At 30.9% G+C, this 18,960-nt stretch overlaps 3 protein-coding genes across 16 annotated transcripts; 1 reads left to right on the top strand and 2 right to left on the bottom strand.

The window, feature by feature from the left end:
* Nucleotides 1-1,673: 1,673 nt before the first annotated feature.
* Cahbeta (carbonic anhydrase beta) lies at nt 1,674-5,114 on the bottom strand. 5 transcript variants are annotated; one of them, XM_078197010.1, is made up of 5 exons: nt 4,948-5,114; nt 4,125-4,209; nt 3,361-3,548; nt 2,618-2,809; nt 1,674-2,454 (listed from the first exon to the last, which is right to left on the bottom strand). In XM_078197010.1, the coding sequence occupies exons 1-5, from the start codon at nt 5,038-5,040 to the stop codon at nt 2,245-2,247; spliced, it is 768 nt and encodes a 255-aa protein (XP_078053136.1). In that variant the 5' UTR covers nt 5,041-5,114; the 3' UTR covers nt 1,674-2,244. The 5 variants fall into 5 exon arrangements, 4 of the variants coding, with proteins under 4 accessions (XP_078053136.1, XP_078053137.1, XP_078053139.1 ...); XM_078197011.1 differs by having other exon boundaries at nt 2,314-2,454; nt 2,676-2,809; XM_078197013.1 differs by lacking the exon at nt 1,674-2,454 and adding an exon at nt 3,153-3,214 and having other exon boundaries at nt 2,671-2,809.
* A 368-nt stretch (nt 5,115-5,482) lies between these two features.
* Raga-b (Ras-related GTP binding A/B) lies at nt 5,483-11,458 on the bottom strand. 8 transcript variants are annotated; one of them, XR_013493747.1, is made up of 8 exons: nt 8,585-8,745; nt 7,363-7,465; nt 7,178-7,277; nt 6,712-7,096; nt 6,428-6,643; nt 6,251-6,366; nt 5,788-6,186; nt 5,483-5,701 (listed from the first exon to the last, which is right to left on the bottom strand). XR_013493747.1 is itself a non-coding variant. In XM_078177050.1 (7 exons), exons 2-7 carry the CDS (start codon nt 7,372-7,374, stop codon nt 6,095-6,097), a joined length of 921 nt encoding a protein of 306 aa, XP_078033176.1. In that variant the 5' UTR covers nt 7,375-7,465; nt 11,335-11,458; the 3' UTR covers nt 5,483-6,094. The 8 variants fall into 8 exon arrangements, 6 of the variants coding, with proteins under 6 accessions (XP_078033176.1, XP_078033171.1, XP_078033175.1 ...); XR_013493748.1 differs by having other exon boundaries at nt 5,483-5,923; nt 5,999-6,186; XM_078177050.1 differs by lacking the exon at nt 8,585-8,745 and adding an exon at nt 11,335-11,458 and having other exon boundaries at nt 5,483-6,186.
* A 197-nt stretch (nt 11,459-11,655) lies between these two features.
* Nucleotides 11,656-18,828, top strand: Pak (serine/threonine-protein kinase PAK 3-like protein). Of its 3 annotated transcripts, none has more exons than XM_078177040.1 (10): nt 11,656-11,796; nt 12,463-12,658; nt 13,318-13,329; nt 13,966-14,134; nt 14,255-14,381; nt 14,457-14,565; nt 14,656-14,939; nt 15,182-15,677; nt 15,749-15,967; nt 16,398-18,828. In XM_078177040.1, exons 1-10 carry the CDS (start codon nt 11,741-11,743, stop codon nt 16,479-16,481), a joined length of 1,752 nt encoding a protein of 583 aa, XP_078033166.1. In that variant the 5' UTR covers nt 11,656-11,740; the 3' UTR covers nt 16,482-18,828. The 3 variants fall into 3 exon arrangements, with proteins under 3 accessions (XP_078033166.1, XP_078033165.1, XP_078033168.1); XM_078177039.1 differs by having other exon boundaries at nt 14,448-14,565; XM_078177042.1 differs by lacking the exon at nt 13,318-13,329 and having other exon boundaries at nt 14,448-14,565.
* The last annotated feature ends 132 nt before the right edge of the window (nt 18,829-18,960 follow it).

The following is an 18,960-nucleotide window of genomic DNA, read 5'->3' as shown; positions in this document are numbered from 1 at the left end:
TCTTTAGAATATACATATGTACTGAGAAATCGAATAACAATTAGCGTTTAATATTGCTCGATGTTTTATGGACGCTAAACCTTTGTTCTCGAATTGTAAAACAATTCTTCAACAAAAAAAGTAGGTTTTCTTTTCATTTATATAACAGGTGATGAAAATTGTTGCTACTTGGTTATTCGATATGTGTTATTTGTACTGAAAACATTCTGGAAGAATATCTATTTTTGAAGACACTATGCAAATATTTCGTAAACTCCATTAAAAGTTTAATTAGTTCATCTAGAAATCTATTAAATTATAAATTATAAATCTAATTAATCTATCTAAGTAATTTCGAAACAGCGAAAGAAGAATTTGAAAAGTGATTTAATCAAAATTATACGTTTGTTTATTATTAGACATATACAGAATAGTTATTTATTAAAAACATATGCTATATGATGATTCGGGAAGATTAAATATATAAGGAAACATCTTTTTCATTCCTATACAAATATTTCGTTAACTATTCTATATAATTAATTATATGAAACACTTCATTAAATCAACAAAGGATTCTATTAAATAAATAAAGTGAAAGGAAAATATGGTAAGTGTTTAATTAACAAAAAATGTTTCATTACCAGGGTTGGATTTATACAAAGAAACTTGCAGCAGGTGCAAATACCTGTTGTATGTTGCGTCAAAAGATTGTCTGAAACGTCCGATACCGTACTTATCATCCTAATTCTACACCTTGGTTCGTTGTTTTGCTTTCTCTTTCGGGAGTGGCATGCTCTAGTTAGCCTGGCCACGAAACCATCCACCCGTCAGCATAGTTCGTCATCCGTTTCTTATTTTTTTATTTCCATTTTGAAAAGATAACTTTATTGTCACAGTTCAAAATACTAAAACATTGAATTTGTACGAATATTTTTATAACGAGATTAAAAAATCGTGAAATTTAAATTACTCGAAACAAATTTTGCAATTTGTAAAATACTCTTAGAATTATCTTTCAGTAATATTTATCTTGTCAGTGAATATTGCTGCTATTAGTATTTTATTAGCTTGAAATGATTTAAATTTGTTATATAAATGTTATGTAGACAAAACTAATAAAAATAGATCAATTTAAAAAATAAAAATTAAACAGCTATAGTTATCAGAATTTTTGTTATTGAGAAAGACATTGTATCTGCCTGAATGTAACCATTTTAAGATTCAATTAAAATAGAAGTTGAATAAAAATTTGTCCCCAAATATTAAGTGTATTTATAAAAGCAAAGTATAAATTATAACAAAACTCCTTTAACTACTTTAAATTATTGTTTTTTATCAATTATGTTAATTTTAACCATACAAAGCTTTACAGTACTATAATAATTATTATACAATATAATAAATTATTATGTTGGTTTACATGATTGAAATATACTAAAACGCATAAATAAAGTTTATAAAATACTCTTCCACTTGTCATTAACGACTACAATGAAAGAGAAAAATTTCTTAAATATTAAATAAAAGGTTCTAAATGATAAAACTTTCCTTTTAGTGATAATGGAGAATATAATAAAACAGTAAAGTTACTAATACAGTTATAAAATTAAATATTGCCTACTTAATGTTCAACGGGGAATTAAGGTAATAATTATAAATAAATTGCAATAACGATCCCAATAACAGTAAATATATATTATTCAATTACTTCCTGCGTGTATATAAGAGATTACATGTATAAACTGTTAAAAATATACATGCGGATATACTTTGTACACAACAATACATAAAATATAGTGGAGTTTATATTCTTACAGTATCCTTATAATAGAACTTGTATAATTCCAAAATAATTATCTTTCTATATATCGGAAGAAAACTGGTTTCCTTCCTTTAACATGAACATTGCAGGTAAATATTTTTATGTAAGTAACAATATGAAATGGAATATTATTTTATAATATTTTTGTTCGAAATAAATATACACCAAGTGTTTTGGTCATAAATATCTGACACTACTATTTTGTGCAAACCAGTTTGTAATATTAGTCTTAATAAAACAAGACTAAGGAAAAGAAAATCCATTACTTTCACTCTCAGGTACATAATGTGGTCTTTGATCTAGCGAGCATCTAACCCGCGGTAATTATATATATATAAACATTGTTAAAGATCTCGACGAATGTAACCAATTCAGCCTCAAATAAGAATGTTTTGAGATTATTTGATCGAGATAAGATGCATCGCTAAATACAAAATATTCTACGAATAATATTTTTTAATTTCAGCGAGCAATGGCGTTTCTGTCAATTCATTTATCTCCACGAATCGTTTGTTCCCTCTGCTGAAATAGTAAATGTCGCCAGTGTAAATATCAAACCACAAGGCGTGAATATGCAGATCATGTCTTTCCAGTCGCTTCTTCAAAAACCCGTAGGAAGCTACGTTTTGCAGTTGTTGCAGAGTATTCACCTAAAATAAAATACATTTGCGCATTTAAGATAAATTATAATATATATGTAGAAGTATAGATTTACATTTTTACAAATTAGAGAACATCAAAATAAAAGAACGTATTTTAAAGCCTTGCATTGTTGGAAAATTAAAAATAAATTATATACATCTTATAACTAACTTGAGATAATTTGTCTTCTATACTAAATTTATTTTCTGGATCGATATAAGCTACAAACTTCCGCAACGGTGTTTCAGCTTGAAAAATTATAGGCTGATGGTAGCCAGTTACTTCAAGGTGCTGAAATTTTGCTAAACTGCTACTAGCGTGCGCGCATAGCCATGCTCTTAGCGGTGATATCCTTCTGTTCGCCTAAGGAAAAATATAGAAATATTTACAGCCAATGTAGTTGACACTATTATTATTTATACAATTAATTAACAGCTTGCAGAATTTTTTCTAAATGTATTACTAATATTTCTTAGTGTTATTTTAAATTCTTTAAGTTCAATTTCTTCAAGCACGGTTACTCAATTTGATAAAAAAGAAAGTTTGTGATGGTTACCATATAAAAAATTTATTGGCGAAAAAACAATTTTCTAAAATACCCAAGACCGGTTCTATTTTTAAGGGGTTGTGCAGAGGAATAATGTGACAAGATTACTCAAGGATAATACTTTGAAGTAGTATGGAGGGGACAATGAGTTTGAGTGACCTTGTGTGATCCTTTTATTCCTGGAAAGGGCAATATGATTCCGAATCTCTTTTAGAATAACACTGTAAAAATAAAATATAATTATAGTAAGTGAAACGTGGACTTATGTTTTAATAAATACCTAATTGGTCCCTGGAGACCAAATTCAGTGATATCAAAACTGAAAACCTTATTTTAAGTTTTAGTTTAATTCATAAATAGGTCTCACCTTAGAAGCAAACTCTTCATCCCGTAAAGCATACAACAAATTCATAGCTTTACAATCGCTGTGTCCACAAACTATAACATGCCTTATGCTGTTTACCACGCAGCCAAGTTCTAAAGCCGCGGGCTCGCACATCGTCAGCTCGTCCGGAAAATGCTGGGAATGAGGCACGACGTTACCGGCATTTCGAACTGAAAAAGGAAAATACATTTTATAATTTTTTTTTCGAATATTACGCTTTAGGGAACTCGCGACTACCTACTCGGTTTTACAGAATGTCTCGTTTGAATTTTACGAACCGTTTTTTCGGGAGCAATTAAACGACAAGAAATTTTTCTTTTTTCATCCGGAATGTCATTGAAGTTACATAATCTTATAAGTCCATAAATTTCTTATCAATTTTATCACAAATATGTTGATAACATTTAAATTTAAAAGAAGAGTTACTCAATCATTTTCACTAGCTATTTGATAAATAAATTACAAAAGTTGTTGAGGAGTTCATTGAATAAATATATTTTTGAAGAAAAAAGGATTTCAATACAACTTTTTATGAGACATCGTGTACGTCGCAACATATTAAATTACGCAATCGTAAAGTTTAATTTCGAAAATTATTATAGCTTAATTGAAAATGTTATTTTTTGAAAAAAGTCTGTAGTATCAATGCTCGTTACAACAATAGTGAGATTGAGATGTATCGCGGTACGAAAATGGTAAAGTAGTCTTCACATTCGAACAAATGATATTTCAGTGAAGTGTCGTACCGACAAACATGTCCCCAACGTTCGTTTCCGTAAATCTAGTTGGGATCATCCGGGAGTCCATGCAGGTAAAGAATACTGCTTTTGGCTGTGATAAGAGTAACGACAGAAGTCAATTACGGCAGTAGTTATTAGCATTGCACGAGTCATATTATGGATTCAAATCAGTTTTTTCATTGTACTTTGTTGCTGCATTATGCAGATATTAATTTGATTTCTAACACCATTTCAATAAAACAAGTAAATTCCATACATAATGTATATAAGTAAAAGATATAATAAAATTACATAAATCTACAAATTTTATTTTTAAAGTCAACATATCAAATGCAACTAACCTTTTACATACATACAGAATAAAATGTTTCAAATCTTAAAAATATGATAAACATTCATAAAAATAATAAAAACAATTATCAATCAAAATTAAATATTAAATTTTCTGTTTATTTTATTGATAAAGTCACTTTTAATGTATAAATTCTTCTTTCGTTAATTTATTAATGTAAAATAATGTTATTCATCAGACATGATTTGAATTACACGTGTACGAACGTTTTGTTTCTCTTATCAGTAATTCTGTGGTCAAGGGCGTAATATAACACAGTCAAAAGATACATGCTCCTGCGCACAAAATATTATAAACATTATCAAACGTATGTAATTTTTAATAAATTTCAACATATAATACAAATTACGATTTGCCTTTTTAAAAAATAATCATTAAAAGTTACCATCTATACATATTATTAGAAATGAATGTACAAAAATATTAACGTGCTCATACACGATTGCAAGAAATTTGAACAAATCAATTTTGACACACCTCAGGATGATCTCGAACTTGTTGAAATTGCTTCACCATTCCGTCTCTATGCCATTTTCTATAATTCATGATTCCTTTGATTATTCTATCCATTATTACGTTCAAAGGCACTTTAACTAACTAAACTCTGTCAACACAAAACTGATGACAACACATATATCCGCCATTACCAATCAAATGGCGGACGATTCAAATGCTCTTAAAGAATAATGAAACTATTATGTACAGCTAATTATATAGTATCTTTAAGTACATTACCCGACAAATAAAAACGCACTACATTTTCTTTTCTAAATGAATTTATTCCTTCAGTAATGAATGCATTTTTACACTTTTTATTTGTACATATATAAAATACAGCTTAAGTATACATGTTTAAGCACAAATTCATATCATAACACTTATTATCTTTTCGAAGATCATACTAAATACAGCCGTAAATAAATTCATACAAATTCAACGTTTGTTCTCTTATAATAATAATAGTAATAGTAATAATAATAATAATTTTCACTATCATTTACATTTACATAAATCCAGAAAAAAATGGCAATGGTTTAATCTTTATTGAAATTGAATATGATCCTTACAATTAGTATATTATTATATTAAGTGAATAACGTAAGAAAATATACATCTTTAAGACAGGCCAGAAAAATTGCTGTACAAAAATGAAACATATAACATGGAACCAGGAATATAGTTCACCCAGGAAACCATGATTGATCTAAGAGGCAAGATAGAGAGCATTCTTCTACAACAGAATGGAAAAGATTTATGCTATACGTTATGAGTAACGTAAACTTTTGAATTCTCAGATAATTTATGTTTTTCGTTTACCGTTAGTTCACGCAGTTCTTGGTGCCTTCGTGTAACTATCGCTATCGATTTTGTATCGTCAAAAGTATAGGTACTTGTAATAGAAATTTTATGAAAATTTTGTATTTTTGCCTATGCCTATGTTAATTGTTGCATGCTGAAGTTAATAAATCATTAAGAAACTTAGTGATGAATCGTGTTAGATAAATGAGAAAATCTTGCATAATCGTACTCTTATCTTGATGACTCGAATCCAAAGTCACTCTCAGATTCAACTGAACTTAATAGCTTGGACCCGGGTGACAATGCGCCTGGGTCGAATTGATTTCTATCTACTCAAAGCCGAGCTTTGGCTAGCACGTTCTAATTTTTCGAAATGCTTTCGAGCATTGCGGATATTAATTAGCGTTGCCGCCGATGCTATAATAACAAATAATTGTTTCAATGGTTTATCAAACAAAATGTGTATATTATAGATACTTACGAATTGCAGGATCCGACATAATGACCATTACGTATGTATTCGACGTAAATACATCAATAAATGCCGCAAAATTGGTATTTCTAACTTCCATACTTTGGAATTGTGCCGCTAATTTGCTAAAATTTTTACAATGCATTAACACAAAAATGCACCTGCAATGTAGCTTGATAAACTTACCTACAACTTAACTTGAATTGTTTTATTATATTTGAAACCTTTTCAAATCTATGAACATCTCTATGATGTTGCCTCTGACAATAACTTATTACCAAAAATGTTGCTCTTTCAAACAATAGGACTTCATCAGCATCAATAATATTTGTAAATTGTTTCAAACTTTGTTCAAGTTCTTTCACATTGGGAATCAACATATACACAATAGAAGACCATGCCCTAAACATAATTAAATAAAAATCTGAAATTATACTAACTAGAACTAATGCAGAATAATAAGGATTTACCTATATAAAGTTTCATCCCATATACTAGTTCTAAAACAAGTACATTCGAGGGGTAAACTAAGTCTTCTTAAGTCCTCCTCTCTCTCCCTAAATATCACATCACGCTGATCTTCTTGAAGCAAATCCATCTTATGTACTAGACAGAATATTTTTGCTTCTGGACTGTTTTGCAGTATGGCTTCTAAACAACTTTGATAATAATGCATATCTTTATCCAATTCTCTTGACTCAACATCGAATACATAGATTAAAACTTCGACATTCCTGAATATATTATCCCGTTGTGATGCAAAATAATTTTCCATAAATGCTTCCTGGCCGCCACAGTCCCAAAGATTTAATACCAAATTACCAAGAAATCGTACATGACTATGTTCCACATCAACTGCAACAAATATAGATAACATGAGTACACATAACATTAAAGAAATAGTTTAGAAAGGAATGAAAGTTCATTTTCACTCACTTGTTGCTCCAAGTCGACGAGTATCACGAGCAATATAGTTTGCAAAAATAATGCTACGCATACTGGTCTTTCCAGAGCCACTTTTACCCATTAACAGGACCTAAAAAGATACAATTATTTGTTATAGTAAAAACATATACTACAACCAATACAGTAGAAAACTTAAAAATCTATGCATAAAATACCTTCTTCTTCATCTTGACTTAGTAATGTTAAACTTTGAACTCAATAAAACTTTATTCACACAGTCGTTGTTTTGCTACAATCGTTTGAGTAATTCTAATTTGCCTGTAACAAATCATTGAATAATGTAAGATCGTCATGTAATTAAATAACTTTCATATTTTTTACTATTTCATATGCAGTTTATTCTAAACTCTTCTATGAATCACCACTTTATGATATGTAACCATGTAATAAAACTAAAACACGACAGTCTTTTTGTTTCGTAATTACGACTCAAAATACGATTAAAAAGTTGTTAATCATACAAAAACATTGATCGATTCGAGAGAGGATGTTGATTACACTGACAGTAAACAGATGTGCGATATAAAAATTACGATTTACCCACTATTCTTAACAATGTAAGTAAATGTAGACTACTAATAACTAACTTCAAGGGTGTTATTACTGCAGCACCATGAAAAGATAAGATAAAGAAAAACAATTTTAAGCAGAGGGTTTATTTTCCCAATGCGACAAGAATTTGTGTTGTGCCTATGTATTTCTCTTATTGGTGGAGTAATATTCTTTGGTGTTGGTCTTACTGTTTAACATAGTGTACAGAACTTTCTTTGAAAGCATCATTAAATGTATTTCAAATGTAATCCTACATTAAATGTATGAATGTTTCAACATAATCTCGTGGAATATAATAGGGGAAAAATTATATAATACATAGAATATGTATTTCAAGAAGATAAGACGGAGATTAGAAAAATTAAAAAAAGAACGTTCATTTTTTTGTTTACAATGCATGGTTGCCACTGCGCAACGTTTTGAAACATTTAATATGTACAAAGTAAACTAAATTTCCAATAATACATATTTTGGCACCACATTAGTATTATTTATATGAACTTTATTTAAAGAACTGAAAACCATGTAAATATAACAATTCATCATATATTCATGTACAATGTATCAGTTATAGAAACTTGAAGTATAGTGAAGGAAACAATATTTCATATGTAATAATTATTTTGAAACATATTTTGTACTTTAAACAGACATTGTGTAATTATTATCTATTGTTAATTACATTGTAATAAGAAATCAGTACAATAGTACATATTAAAAATTTCTATTATGTTAATTGTAAAATATATACAATGTTTTTAACTAAGATGCTTTAAAATTTTTAATTTTACTATAAATATGAATATATATGTATAATAATGCAACCTATTCCTGCATGCTTTTCTTACTCCCTAATCTAGCAGCACATTTCCACCATTTTACTGCGCATCCAATCCACAGTGAATCGTTTGCCAATCAGAGCAAAGAAAATATCTACATTGACCTTCGCTAACAGATTAAACTAACGGAGTAGTGCCTCTTTTACTCTATCTATATTAACAATACAAATTTCTATCTTCCTTTTTAACTGCTTCTCTCGATAGTATACATCGATAAGCTCGATTCATTTAAAGTCAATATTACATGATGTCTAAAGCCATGCCATATATAGTACCGCCATTTGGCCTGTTAATCGTGCTCGTTAAATTGCAAAATAAAGTAAATTTTTTATAAATTGCAGGCAAATAGATACAAAAATAAAGATACATGAAATTATTACTAATTTAAAATGTTCGAGAGATAATCCATAAATCGAAAGGAAGTTTCTCCTCTAATCTATTTTACACCCAGATAAGATGGTGGTGCGCATGTGCGAAGATGACGTGTGACTTTTTTCTCCTTTTCACTTTAGCTTGAGAATAGAGAAGGAAAATGGTATAGAGGGGATAAGAACAATGTAACTGTTCTAATTTTATTATGTATTAATTTTTAAATGATAACAACTCTATTGGACTATATTTACGTATTTAAATTTCAATTATAACCGTATAACGTACGTACATACAGACATGACTAGAAAGATTGCTAATGCTCGCATGTTGTTTGTTCACCATGGCTCGACAAAACTCGGCAAACAACATAAGATACGCAATCGAGTTTTAAAAAGAAGACGAGAACCTTTTCCAACGTTAGAAAGAGAATTTAATCTACAGAAAACTAATGTTAACTTCCTATAACAGGATCACTTTTTGCAACTTATTTGCAAACTTAAAAATGGAACTTTATTAATTACGAACAAATGTCACATATAAATGCTATATTTAATATACTCATTCAACAAGTTCAGCAACAATGAAATATATTATATCTATATATCTATAAAACGAAAAATCGTATGAATATATACACTGAACGTACACTATGTACATATAAACAAAGATATGATGTATGCTAAATAGATACAAAGGCATTATCAGTGTTTAAAAATCATAATCATAAATATAAATAATAAGTAATAAATTAATAAGTTTAATGCCTATAGATTAATTAGAAATTATAAAATATTTTTTATTATGTTGGTTTTGACAATTCAACAAAACATTATCAAATGTCGCCAATTGATTCTTCAGGAAACAAATATTTAAAATTGAGTAATATGTTTATGCTTTTAATCTTCTAATTATTGAACCTTCACGTTTCAAGTTTTGATTTTCATCATTCAACAAGATACTTCATAATACAACATTTATATGTATATGTTATTTGTTCGTAATTGATAAAGTTCCATTTTTGAATTTGGAGCAATGGTATGACTAAAATCGAGCTAGAAAGGAAAATTCGAGAGAAGTCTCACTTTGCAGCTGAATTATTTTGTCTGCAGGTTGAATCTCCCCCTAACACTGAAAAAGGTTCTCAATTTTCTCTTCAGATTCGGTGCACACCATATGTTGTTTGACGAGTTTCGTCAAGCCACGGCGAACCAGCAAAACTCGAGCGTTAGTAGCAATCTCTTTTCTCATCTCCGGTATATACCACCCCAGTATCCAAAGTCATCTCTGTAAATCAAACATTATCAGGTAGAACATTACAAACTATGATATCTATCTAGAATTTTTATTCTGTTTTATCAAGTGTGATAAACGCGTAGATATGTGTAACTTCCTGTTCGTCTTTTAAAAAATATCGTAATCATAACGGAGTGCGCGAAATTTTCGTTTTCAATATGTTGGCTAACCTGTAATTGATTCGGATGCAGTATTACCACTGCTTCAACCTATATTATTCTAAATTTTTTTAAATCATGTATCCACACACGCACACGGTTGGCCGTGTCCAGTCGGTAACAATTGGTGTGGGTGAAACTAAATGCATATGTACGCACTAATGATTAGACCTTGCAAGTATGCGAGGCGAAAGATAGCATACGAAGGAAGAAAGGAAAGAGCACGAGTTCAGTGAAAAAGTGTAAAAGAGAGACGTAAAGCCAAAGAGGAAAGGGGAGTGAACGGTGTTTCAGTGGAAGCACTCTGCAGTGGTAGAGAACCGCGGTAGCGGTGGTGATTCAGACTCCTTATCAATCTCGAAAAGTCGTGGAGAAGTACAAGGAGTGATTCGTCGACATCGGACGTCAATTCTATATACGAAATGAGGTGCCATTGATAAAACTTTGGAGCGCCGCGTGGTTCCGCCTCCGCCGTGGCCGAACGCGGCACATCACGGACGTGTGGATAAAGCGGCGCCATATACATATATATACATATATACGTATATGTATATACATACACATATATATGTATATATATACGATATATAATCGTATTTTTTCTTTCGAGAGTGCGAGAGGACAGAAAAAGGGAGGAGTGAAACGAGAGCCGCGAGAGAACGAAAGAGAAATCGCGACACTAAGGGAGGTCGACACGGAAGGTCGGGAGCGAGGAAAAGAGGTAGGGATTCGTAGATGCGGCGGGGTGTCTGCACCCGTGCGTGAATCACGCTTTGGAGTCGTTCGTCTGTCCCCCGTTTTCGAGTACACCCTATACTCACGACATTGACCCAATCGAGGACGCTGCGATTATTCGCAATTGTACAAAACCATAAGCGAGCACCGTCATTAACTTTACAAAACTGTCACTCACAGAGGAGGGGCTTTTCCCTTGCTCTCGTTTCATGTCTTCTACCGGTCGTCCGAAGTCTTTCTATCCGTGCTCGTGATACAGAGCCGGTATCAGAAACGTCGGCCAGGCAGCATCCACTAAATTGAGGAAAAAAAGAAATAAGGTCACCCCCTTTACTTGGCAGTAGGAGTGAATGGCTTTTAGAATCTTACACCTGCTGCAGACAACTTGGTGGTCCTGTCAACAAAAAAGATTCTGTACATACTGTAATTTGAAACCTTAGTCTTTTTGGAATTTGTGAAACATAAAAACAACCAAAAAACAGCCGTGGCAGGAGACAGTAGAGGAACAGAGATTCTGAAGTAAAGGGACAGAAACGCAGCAACGTAGGATAGACTGGCAACAAAGAGACAAGAGCACAGACAAAATGTCAGATGAAGAGGATAAACCCCCTGCACCTCCTGTGCGACTTACATCAAACAGGTAATTTTCAATTATAAATTTTCTCCCTTATGTATATTTATTATATTTGCCTTGTAAGAACAATTTTTAAAGAATAGGATTTTTTTACTTACCATTTGTCACTTGTACTAGATTCACTTCAATGTTACGTACATTTTGCAGTATAAATATAATCTGACTAACATCCACATTCATGTTTCACATATGTTGATAGTCAATATCATTTTATCATACTGTGAGCTCTTATTATTTTCTTTGCAATATGCACAGATCTGCGTCCCCTTAAAATAGAGGAACGGGCACTAATTTAGTAGTTGCTAAAAATAAAATCCTACAGTTCAGATGCAATGACATTCTGTTGTGGGAGACCATCCTTTTAAGTCTTTCTATGCAGCTATAATCTTTCGCCTTACAAGTAAAATATAAGATGTGTGATAGTTTCATATAAATAACTTGTATTCAATAATATTTCCCCAGTTTAATACAAGCTGTGTATTACATATGAGATAATATTAACTAAAAATAAAAAATTATTCATACCCTTTGTATTAGGTAAAAATAATTATTGTCTTAAATGATATAGAAATGTGGATGTTATTCTTTAATTGTTATTTACATATAGATATTATAAAATACAAATATTTTAGAATATGAGCTCAGTAGTTAACAATGTATTAAATATTTCAGGAGTGAATCTGCACCTAATTTACCAGTGGACATGCGTCCATTGCCAAAAGAACCTGATTCTGATGAACGTAAGAAAAAAACATTAAAAAGCAAAATGAAGGTAAAAGAAAACAAGGACAAACCCAACATCAGTTATCCCACCAACTTTGAACACACAGTACATGTTGGATTTGATGCAGTTACCGGTGAATTCACGGTAAGTTTTTTGTTGTTTGTAATTTGTTACTACTGTTCAAAGTGCACTCGCTTCCTGCTTTGCTACTATATAATGGTACGGAGTATCCAAATTAACATTCTACAAAAGCAACTTTACTTCATTTCAATACATTACTGGTTAGATAAATTACTCCACTACTGTTAATGATAACTGTAGTTACTATAGTAAATAATTCTTTGCAAGCTAAATGCTATTAAATTAGCGATTAGTATTTAAATTATGTATTTTTACAAGGAAAGATGGCATATACTTACACTTTACTTGCACGCAAAGATAAGATATGTGGTAACATTGAAATAATAATAGAAATTTTCTATATAATTCATATTAAATTTGGTATTGTTTTAATACTATAATTTTATATACATCAAAATCATATATTCATTTTTATCATGTACTCATTGTATAAAATTATATGAATGACCTATAATGTATTGGTAAGGATTAATATAATAAACTTTCTTCTTAGAAAAAAAAAGATAGTGATGGATTTTCCGTACCTAAAATAAATTAAATTTTCATCACCTGGTCACATGTGTATGGACACTGTGGAAAAGTAATTTGGTAATTTGTCTGATGCTTCTTATACCTATTATTTTTTCACATGAAAAACTAACTAGACACGTATTTTTTTCAAGCTGCCATTGAAAGTAAGTATCTCTAAATAACGACAGAAAATAGTTTGCCTGCATTTTTTATTATATCTACACATAATTTGAATGTTTGTTTCTGTTGCGATTGATCAAACTACTTTATCATCTTTTTTTTTTAATTCAAAATTTAAAATTTATAATAGATTACGGGCATAGCTGCTTTAGTAGATTAACAAACGCTTTAGTCAACGTTGCATTTGTTATTATTGCTTTCTGGCAACACAAAATTTCACATTGGGTTTGAATGCTTAAAATCTTACTTTCCATACATCAATTGAATTCTCAAGTATTTTATATTTGCACGACATTCTCTTAGTTTTTAAAACTTTGAGAATTAATCATTGTGAATAAATAATCCTGTATCACTTGTTTTCCCCTTGTATATATAAATATATATATATATATATATACAGGGTGTCCCAAATTTTAATGTTAAAACTTTGTCAGTGTATTCTACGGCACAAAGTAAGAAAAAAATGTTATGTAAACATAGGTCATATAGAGCTTTTTTAAGAAGTTATAACAAAAATTCAGAAGAGGAATATATATATATTTATATATATTCACACTTTGTATATATGTATATGTACAATATTAAAAATGGTTGTGTTAAAACATCATTTTCTATCCTAGGGAATGCCAGAAGCATGGGCAAGGCTTCTTATGTCTAGTAACATCAGTAAGCAAGAACAGAAGAAGAATCCACAAGCTGTATTAGATGTTTTGAACTGGTATGATAGTAGCAGTAAAGAAACAAAAGGTTCCAAATACATGACAACAACAAAAATGGTTGGAGTAGTTGGTAAGCTGTTTCTTTAAGTTTTGAGATTAAGAATTGAGATCAATTGTTTCTTTAAGGATGAATTCATAATATTAATTGATCCATTGAATATTGGCTAAATATATTTAATTCCGTTTTAAGCTCCTATTGAAAGAGCAAGTAGTCCCAGAAGCATGGGTATAGGGGTTGGAACTGGAGTAGGGAGCATTCGTGGTCAAGCAATGTCACAGGCTTCTGGAAGTTCTCATTCTCAACATTCACTCAGCAGGTGGGTCTTTGTTACACTTGTTGCGTCGTATGATTAAATATTCGCTGAGAAACAATAAACTTACAGAGTAAGTAGCAGTAGTCCCAGTAGTACACCAACAGATGCTTGTGCAACCAGTTCTGAGCAAGAAGATGAACCTCCACCACCTCCAATTTCTGCTAGACCAGAACGGACAAAATCAATTGTATGTAACATTTCTTCTATACAAAATGTTTAAATTGTTTCTTCTGTCTTCGTTAATGTGTACAAAAATATACATTTTGTTGCGTTTTAGTATACAAAGCCCATAGAAGAAGAACCGCCACCGCCGATAAACACAACGCTAGGGTCACCTCAACGAAATGGTACACCACAACAACCGCATCAATCTCAATTGGATAGAAATAAAAATCAAGCAACTCCTACATCGACAACGACTGATCAAACGAGACCGACACAAAGTGATAAAGCTAGAAAGAAAAAAATGTCGGATGACGAAATATTAGAGAAACTAAGAACAATTGTAAGCGTAGGAGATCCTAATAGAAAGTATACAAAAATGGAAAAAATAGGTCAAGGGTAAGTTGTAATATGCAAAGTTGTACAGTGATACCACAGATCTTGCAAGACTCTAACTTATAATTAGCAAAAATAGTAGAAACTGTTTTGCTCTAACTGCATTTGAAGATGTGCAATAAAATACTTGGATACAAGCGCTTTGTTCAAGAAGAAGAAGAAGAAGACAAATTTTGTACGAATTGAGGTATCACTGACACATAAATTCTTTACAAACGCATTATCATTTTTTATTTGTTTCTCAGTGCTTCGGGAACAGTGTATACGGCAATTGAGACATCGACTGGGATGGAAGTTGCAATAAAACAAATGAATCTTTCACAGCAACCAAAAAAAGAGTTGATTATAAACGAAATATTAGTTATGCGGGAGAACAAGCATCCGAATGTTGTAAATTACTTGGATAGTTACCTTGTAGGAGAAGAACTGTGGGTAGTTATGGAATATTTACCTGGTGGTAGTTTGACTGATGTTGTGACTGAAACTTGTATGGATGAGGGTCAAATAGCAGCTGTATGTAGAGAAGTCCTACAGGCTTTGGAGTTCCTGCATTGTAATCAAGTTATACACAGAGATATTAAATCTGATAATATCCTGCTTGGGTTAGATGGCGGAGTAAAACTAACAGATTTTGGATTTTGTGCACAAATTTCACCAGAACAAAGTAAACGAACTACTATGGTTGGTACACCATATTGGATGGCACCAGAAGTAGTTACAAGAAAACAGTATGGTCCAAAGGTAAATATATTTTATAAACGAAATAAGTGAACAAATTTTTGTATTACTTATTAGTGACTATAAATTCTTAGGTGGATATTTGGTCATTGGGTATTATGGCTATTGAAATGATAGAAGGAGAACCACCATATTTAAATGAGAATCCTTTGAGAGCACTGTATTTAATTGCAACCAACGGTAAACCCGAAATTAAAGAGAAGGATAAATTATCGGCAATTTTTCAAGATTTCTTAGATCAATGTTTAGAAGTTGAAGTGGAAAAACGATCGGCAGCTTCAGAATTACTTAAGGTAATTTAAGCGTAATACATATACATGATATGTTAATATAATTATACATTTAGCATGGATGTTATGTGTCATAATTAAAGAGTTATTTTCGTTTAGGACAGTTAGGCTAGCTTTGAAACTTTTTCTATTACAAAATTAAAATAAATGAAAAATAAATTAAAGAATAGAATTATTAACTAAAAATATATATTGTTTTGATTTTTTATGCTTATGACAGTCGATCACAAAATACAATACAGATTTCTGATACTAGGCTTACGAAGAATAGTAATCAAATTCTTATAACTTTGTGAATTTTGGAAATTTATAAAACCTGCATGAGAAACACATCTTTTAAGAAAAACCAAAATAATCATTCTTTTTTTAAATTTTTAGATTAGAATTCCTTCTTAATATAAATTTTAATACATATTTTTCTGGTAAATTGCAGCATCCTTTTCTGAAACTAGCAAGGCCGCTTGCTTCCTTAACACCCTTAATAATGGCAGCAAAGGAAGCTGCGAAAGGCCATTAGCGGCAAAATTCTTGTTGGCATTTCTGGCTATGCAGTGTGACCAGAAAAATTAAGTTTGCGAGTAAAAAAAGAATCATCCTCCCAAAACGGAACGGCACAATAATTCAATAATATATTATAAATATTGAATAAACATATATAAATATATAAACATATATATAAATATATAAATATGTATATATATATATATACATATATATGTATATATATAAATATAAGTATATATATACACATAGATATACATGCATATAAGATATATACATATTTATATATATATAGGTCATAGATAGATAGAACTTATCCGATACCTTGAGAAGTATCGAGAAATGGTTTCAAAGTTTTTAAATTGCTCGATTCTCGCATGTTGCGAGGAAACAAAGTTAAATCAGAACTGTGAACGATCTGACGGCAGAAATCTTGCACTCCTCGACAAGTTTTTATTGGTCACAAAGAGCTCGCCATGTCTTATTTAAATATTCTTCAAAGGGAAAAGTAAGAGTAGAATGAATGGGTTGTTGCCTGAGGAGCTCTTGTACCAATATCGAAATGCAGTCGAGGACTTTCAAGCGACTGTCAGTTATTTTCTAAAGATATAAAAAAAAACTAGTATTACTGACTCTAAAAAATTGAAGATCAGAGTTAGCTACAAACATACATACATTATTTATAGCGAAAACCTTATTAGATAATACCATAAACAAATGTGAACAAGTACATAGGACCTATTCTAATACATTATTATGGTTTAACAAGAAATCGTAGGAAGAAAGAAAAAAAGAAAAAATTGGTCTTCGTGTCAGACTTATATTTTTTGAACGAAGTTACGGAGAACAGAGCAATATGTTTTCACTCTTTGGTCTGTCAGTATGACGTAGGTATAATAAGCGATAGCCTAACTTGTTTTAAACGTTCTCAAGAAATCACGTTCTTATCGGATGAATATTAGCAAACTTGATTATGTTATGTTGAGTTAAAAGTCTTAATAGATGTTCTTACAATTTGGACATTGCAATCCATGAATTATATTAACGTGTATATAATTTCAAGAATATTAATTTTACCGTGTAGGGAAGTTCATAATGAATTCAGCGTACACGAGTTTTATTTAATGTTACTTCATTTTCTGTAATTGTAAGATAAAACATAAGTACTTTTTCTCATTTGCATCGCTCATGAGACATGTTGAGACATTGACCTTGTTACTAAAATATATTAGTTATTAAAACATCTTTCTATCCATGGACAAGTGTCCTGTTAACGTGTGTTCTCTAATACAGGTCGTAAGAAGCAAAACGTAAAAATGTCTTCAACGTGTCTTGTAAGAAACGAACGGATAAATGACGAAATTTTAAAACAAGATTCAGATATAGGAGCATTTTGTGACATTATAAAGTGCCTGTCTTGTCATGTTTAGAGACGTGAAAAAAATCACGCTAGATTCCTTGTAATCTTGAATCATCAACAAGATAATTTAATATTTTGTTTAAAAATACCAACAGACACAGATGTACACACAAGTCAACTGAGAAGGAAAAAAGATATACATAACTTTACGTTAACAATTGTACGAGACAAGATTTCTATATGGTTGTACTACATTAAACCTAATAATTAATGTCTTTCCTAATTGTATTATACCATAAACATATATTAATTGCTGAAGCGAAAGCCTTGGACGTTTTAGTTTAAGGAACACAGACTTTCAGACTTGTCATTTTTATTCTTTTCATCATCATTACTTGTAGAACATTACTGTAAAGTACCGCTAATGGACACAATGTGAGAATATAATAGATATCAAGGAAATTAATGATATATTGCATATAAAACGATAAAAAAAGAAACAAGTGCAAGGAAAGCATACATTATTTCGTAATAAAAAATCGTATATGCAATAACGTATTCATTATTCACTGAGTTTATTGTTTTCGTAATACTATTGTTAATAAGCCTGATTAGTTTTTTTATATTAATTAATAATGTCTAATTATACTTGACAGACGAAGCAGTTCAGTTTGCAAAGCGCTTACGCCCGAACTTAGAATAGCATGCTGAAGGGTAATTATATTTACCTATAACGAACCAAGGATTATAATCTATAATCATGTTAGACTTGTCTCTATGTCGAGAATGAGCTCCCGCCATTTCAGCATGCATTCTAACTATTTGGGAGCAGTAAGTAACATTAGGCGGTATAGAGAACAAAGTAACTGTGCACGTCTAGTATTAAAGGAATGCGTTTTGTGTAAACGATACAAAAGGAAAAAAAGTGCGTGCGATTCAGGGTCAAAATTGACGTTAACTCGAACAGACATAACTGAACGAGGTCCTGCATTTTCACAAATATCTGTAGAAGGGAAAAACGTCCATTTTATGTAATTGTATTACTGCGGTGGTGATTAAGCATATTTCAGCTGAAGCAGCTATCTATATAAGATTTATTTTTATTTGTAAATCGAGCCGAACCGGAGAGCAAAGT

Source organism: Augochlora pura, chromosome 3 (genome assembly GCF_028453695.1).
Source record: "Augochlora pura isolate Apur16 chromosome 3, APUR_v2.2.1, whole genome shotgun sequence".
In the NCBI taxonomy this organism is placed as follows: Eukaryota; Metazoa; Arthropoda; class Insecta; order Hymenoptera; family Halictidae; genus Augochlora; species Augochlora pura.
Note: the sequence above shows the minus strand (reverse complement) of the source record. Positions and strands in the feature narration are given on the sequence as shown.

What these genes read in the sequence shown, in the direction of transcription:
- Cahbeta (XM_078197010.1), bottom strand. Translation starts at nt 5,040, where the DNA reads ATGGATAGAATAATCAAAGGAATCATGAATTATAGAAAATGGCATAGA. An exon ending in CGTTGGGGACATGTTTGTCG is followed by an intron (nt 3,549 to 4,124) that starts GTACGACACTTC and finishes TTCCTTTTTCAG; the next exon opens with TTCGAAATGCCGGTAACGTC. An exon ending in ATGAAGAGTTTGCTTCTAAG is followed by an intron (nt 2,810 to 3,360) that starts GTGAGACCTATT and finishes ATTTTTCCTTAG; the next exon opens with GCGAACAGAAGGATATCACC.
- Raga-b (XM_078177050.1), bottom strand. An exon ending in CAATTCAAGTTAAGTTGTAG is followed by an intron (nt 6,367 to 6,427) that starts GTAAGTTTATCA and finishes TAAAAATTTTAG; the next exon opens with CAAATTAGCGGCACAATTCC. An exon ending in TATGTCGGATCCTGCAATTC is followed by an intron (nt 6,187 to 6,250) that starts GTAAGTATCTAT and finishes TTGTTATTATAG; the next exon opens with CATCGGCGGCAACGCTAATT.
- Pak (XM_078177039.1), top strand. Translation starts at nt 11,741, where the DNA reads ATGTCAGATGAAGAGGATAAACCCCCTGCACCTCCTGTGCGACTTACA. An exon ending in GAAAACAGTATGGTCCAAAG is followed by an intron (nt 15,678 to 15,748) that starts GTAAATATATTT and finishes ATAAATTCTTAG; the next exon opens with GTGGATATTTGGTCATTGGG. An exon ending in CAGCTTCAGAATTACTTAAG is followed by an intron (nt 15,968 to 16,397) that starts GTAATTTAAGCG and finishes GGTAAATTGCAG; the next exon opens with CATCCTTTTCTGAAACTAGC.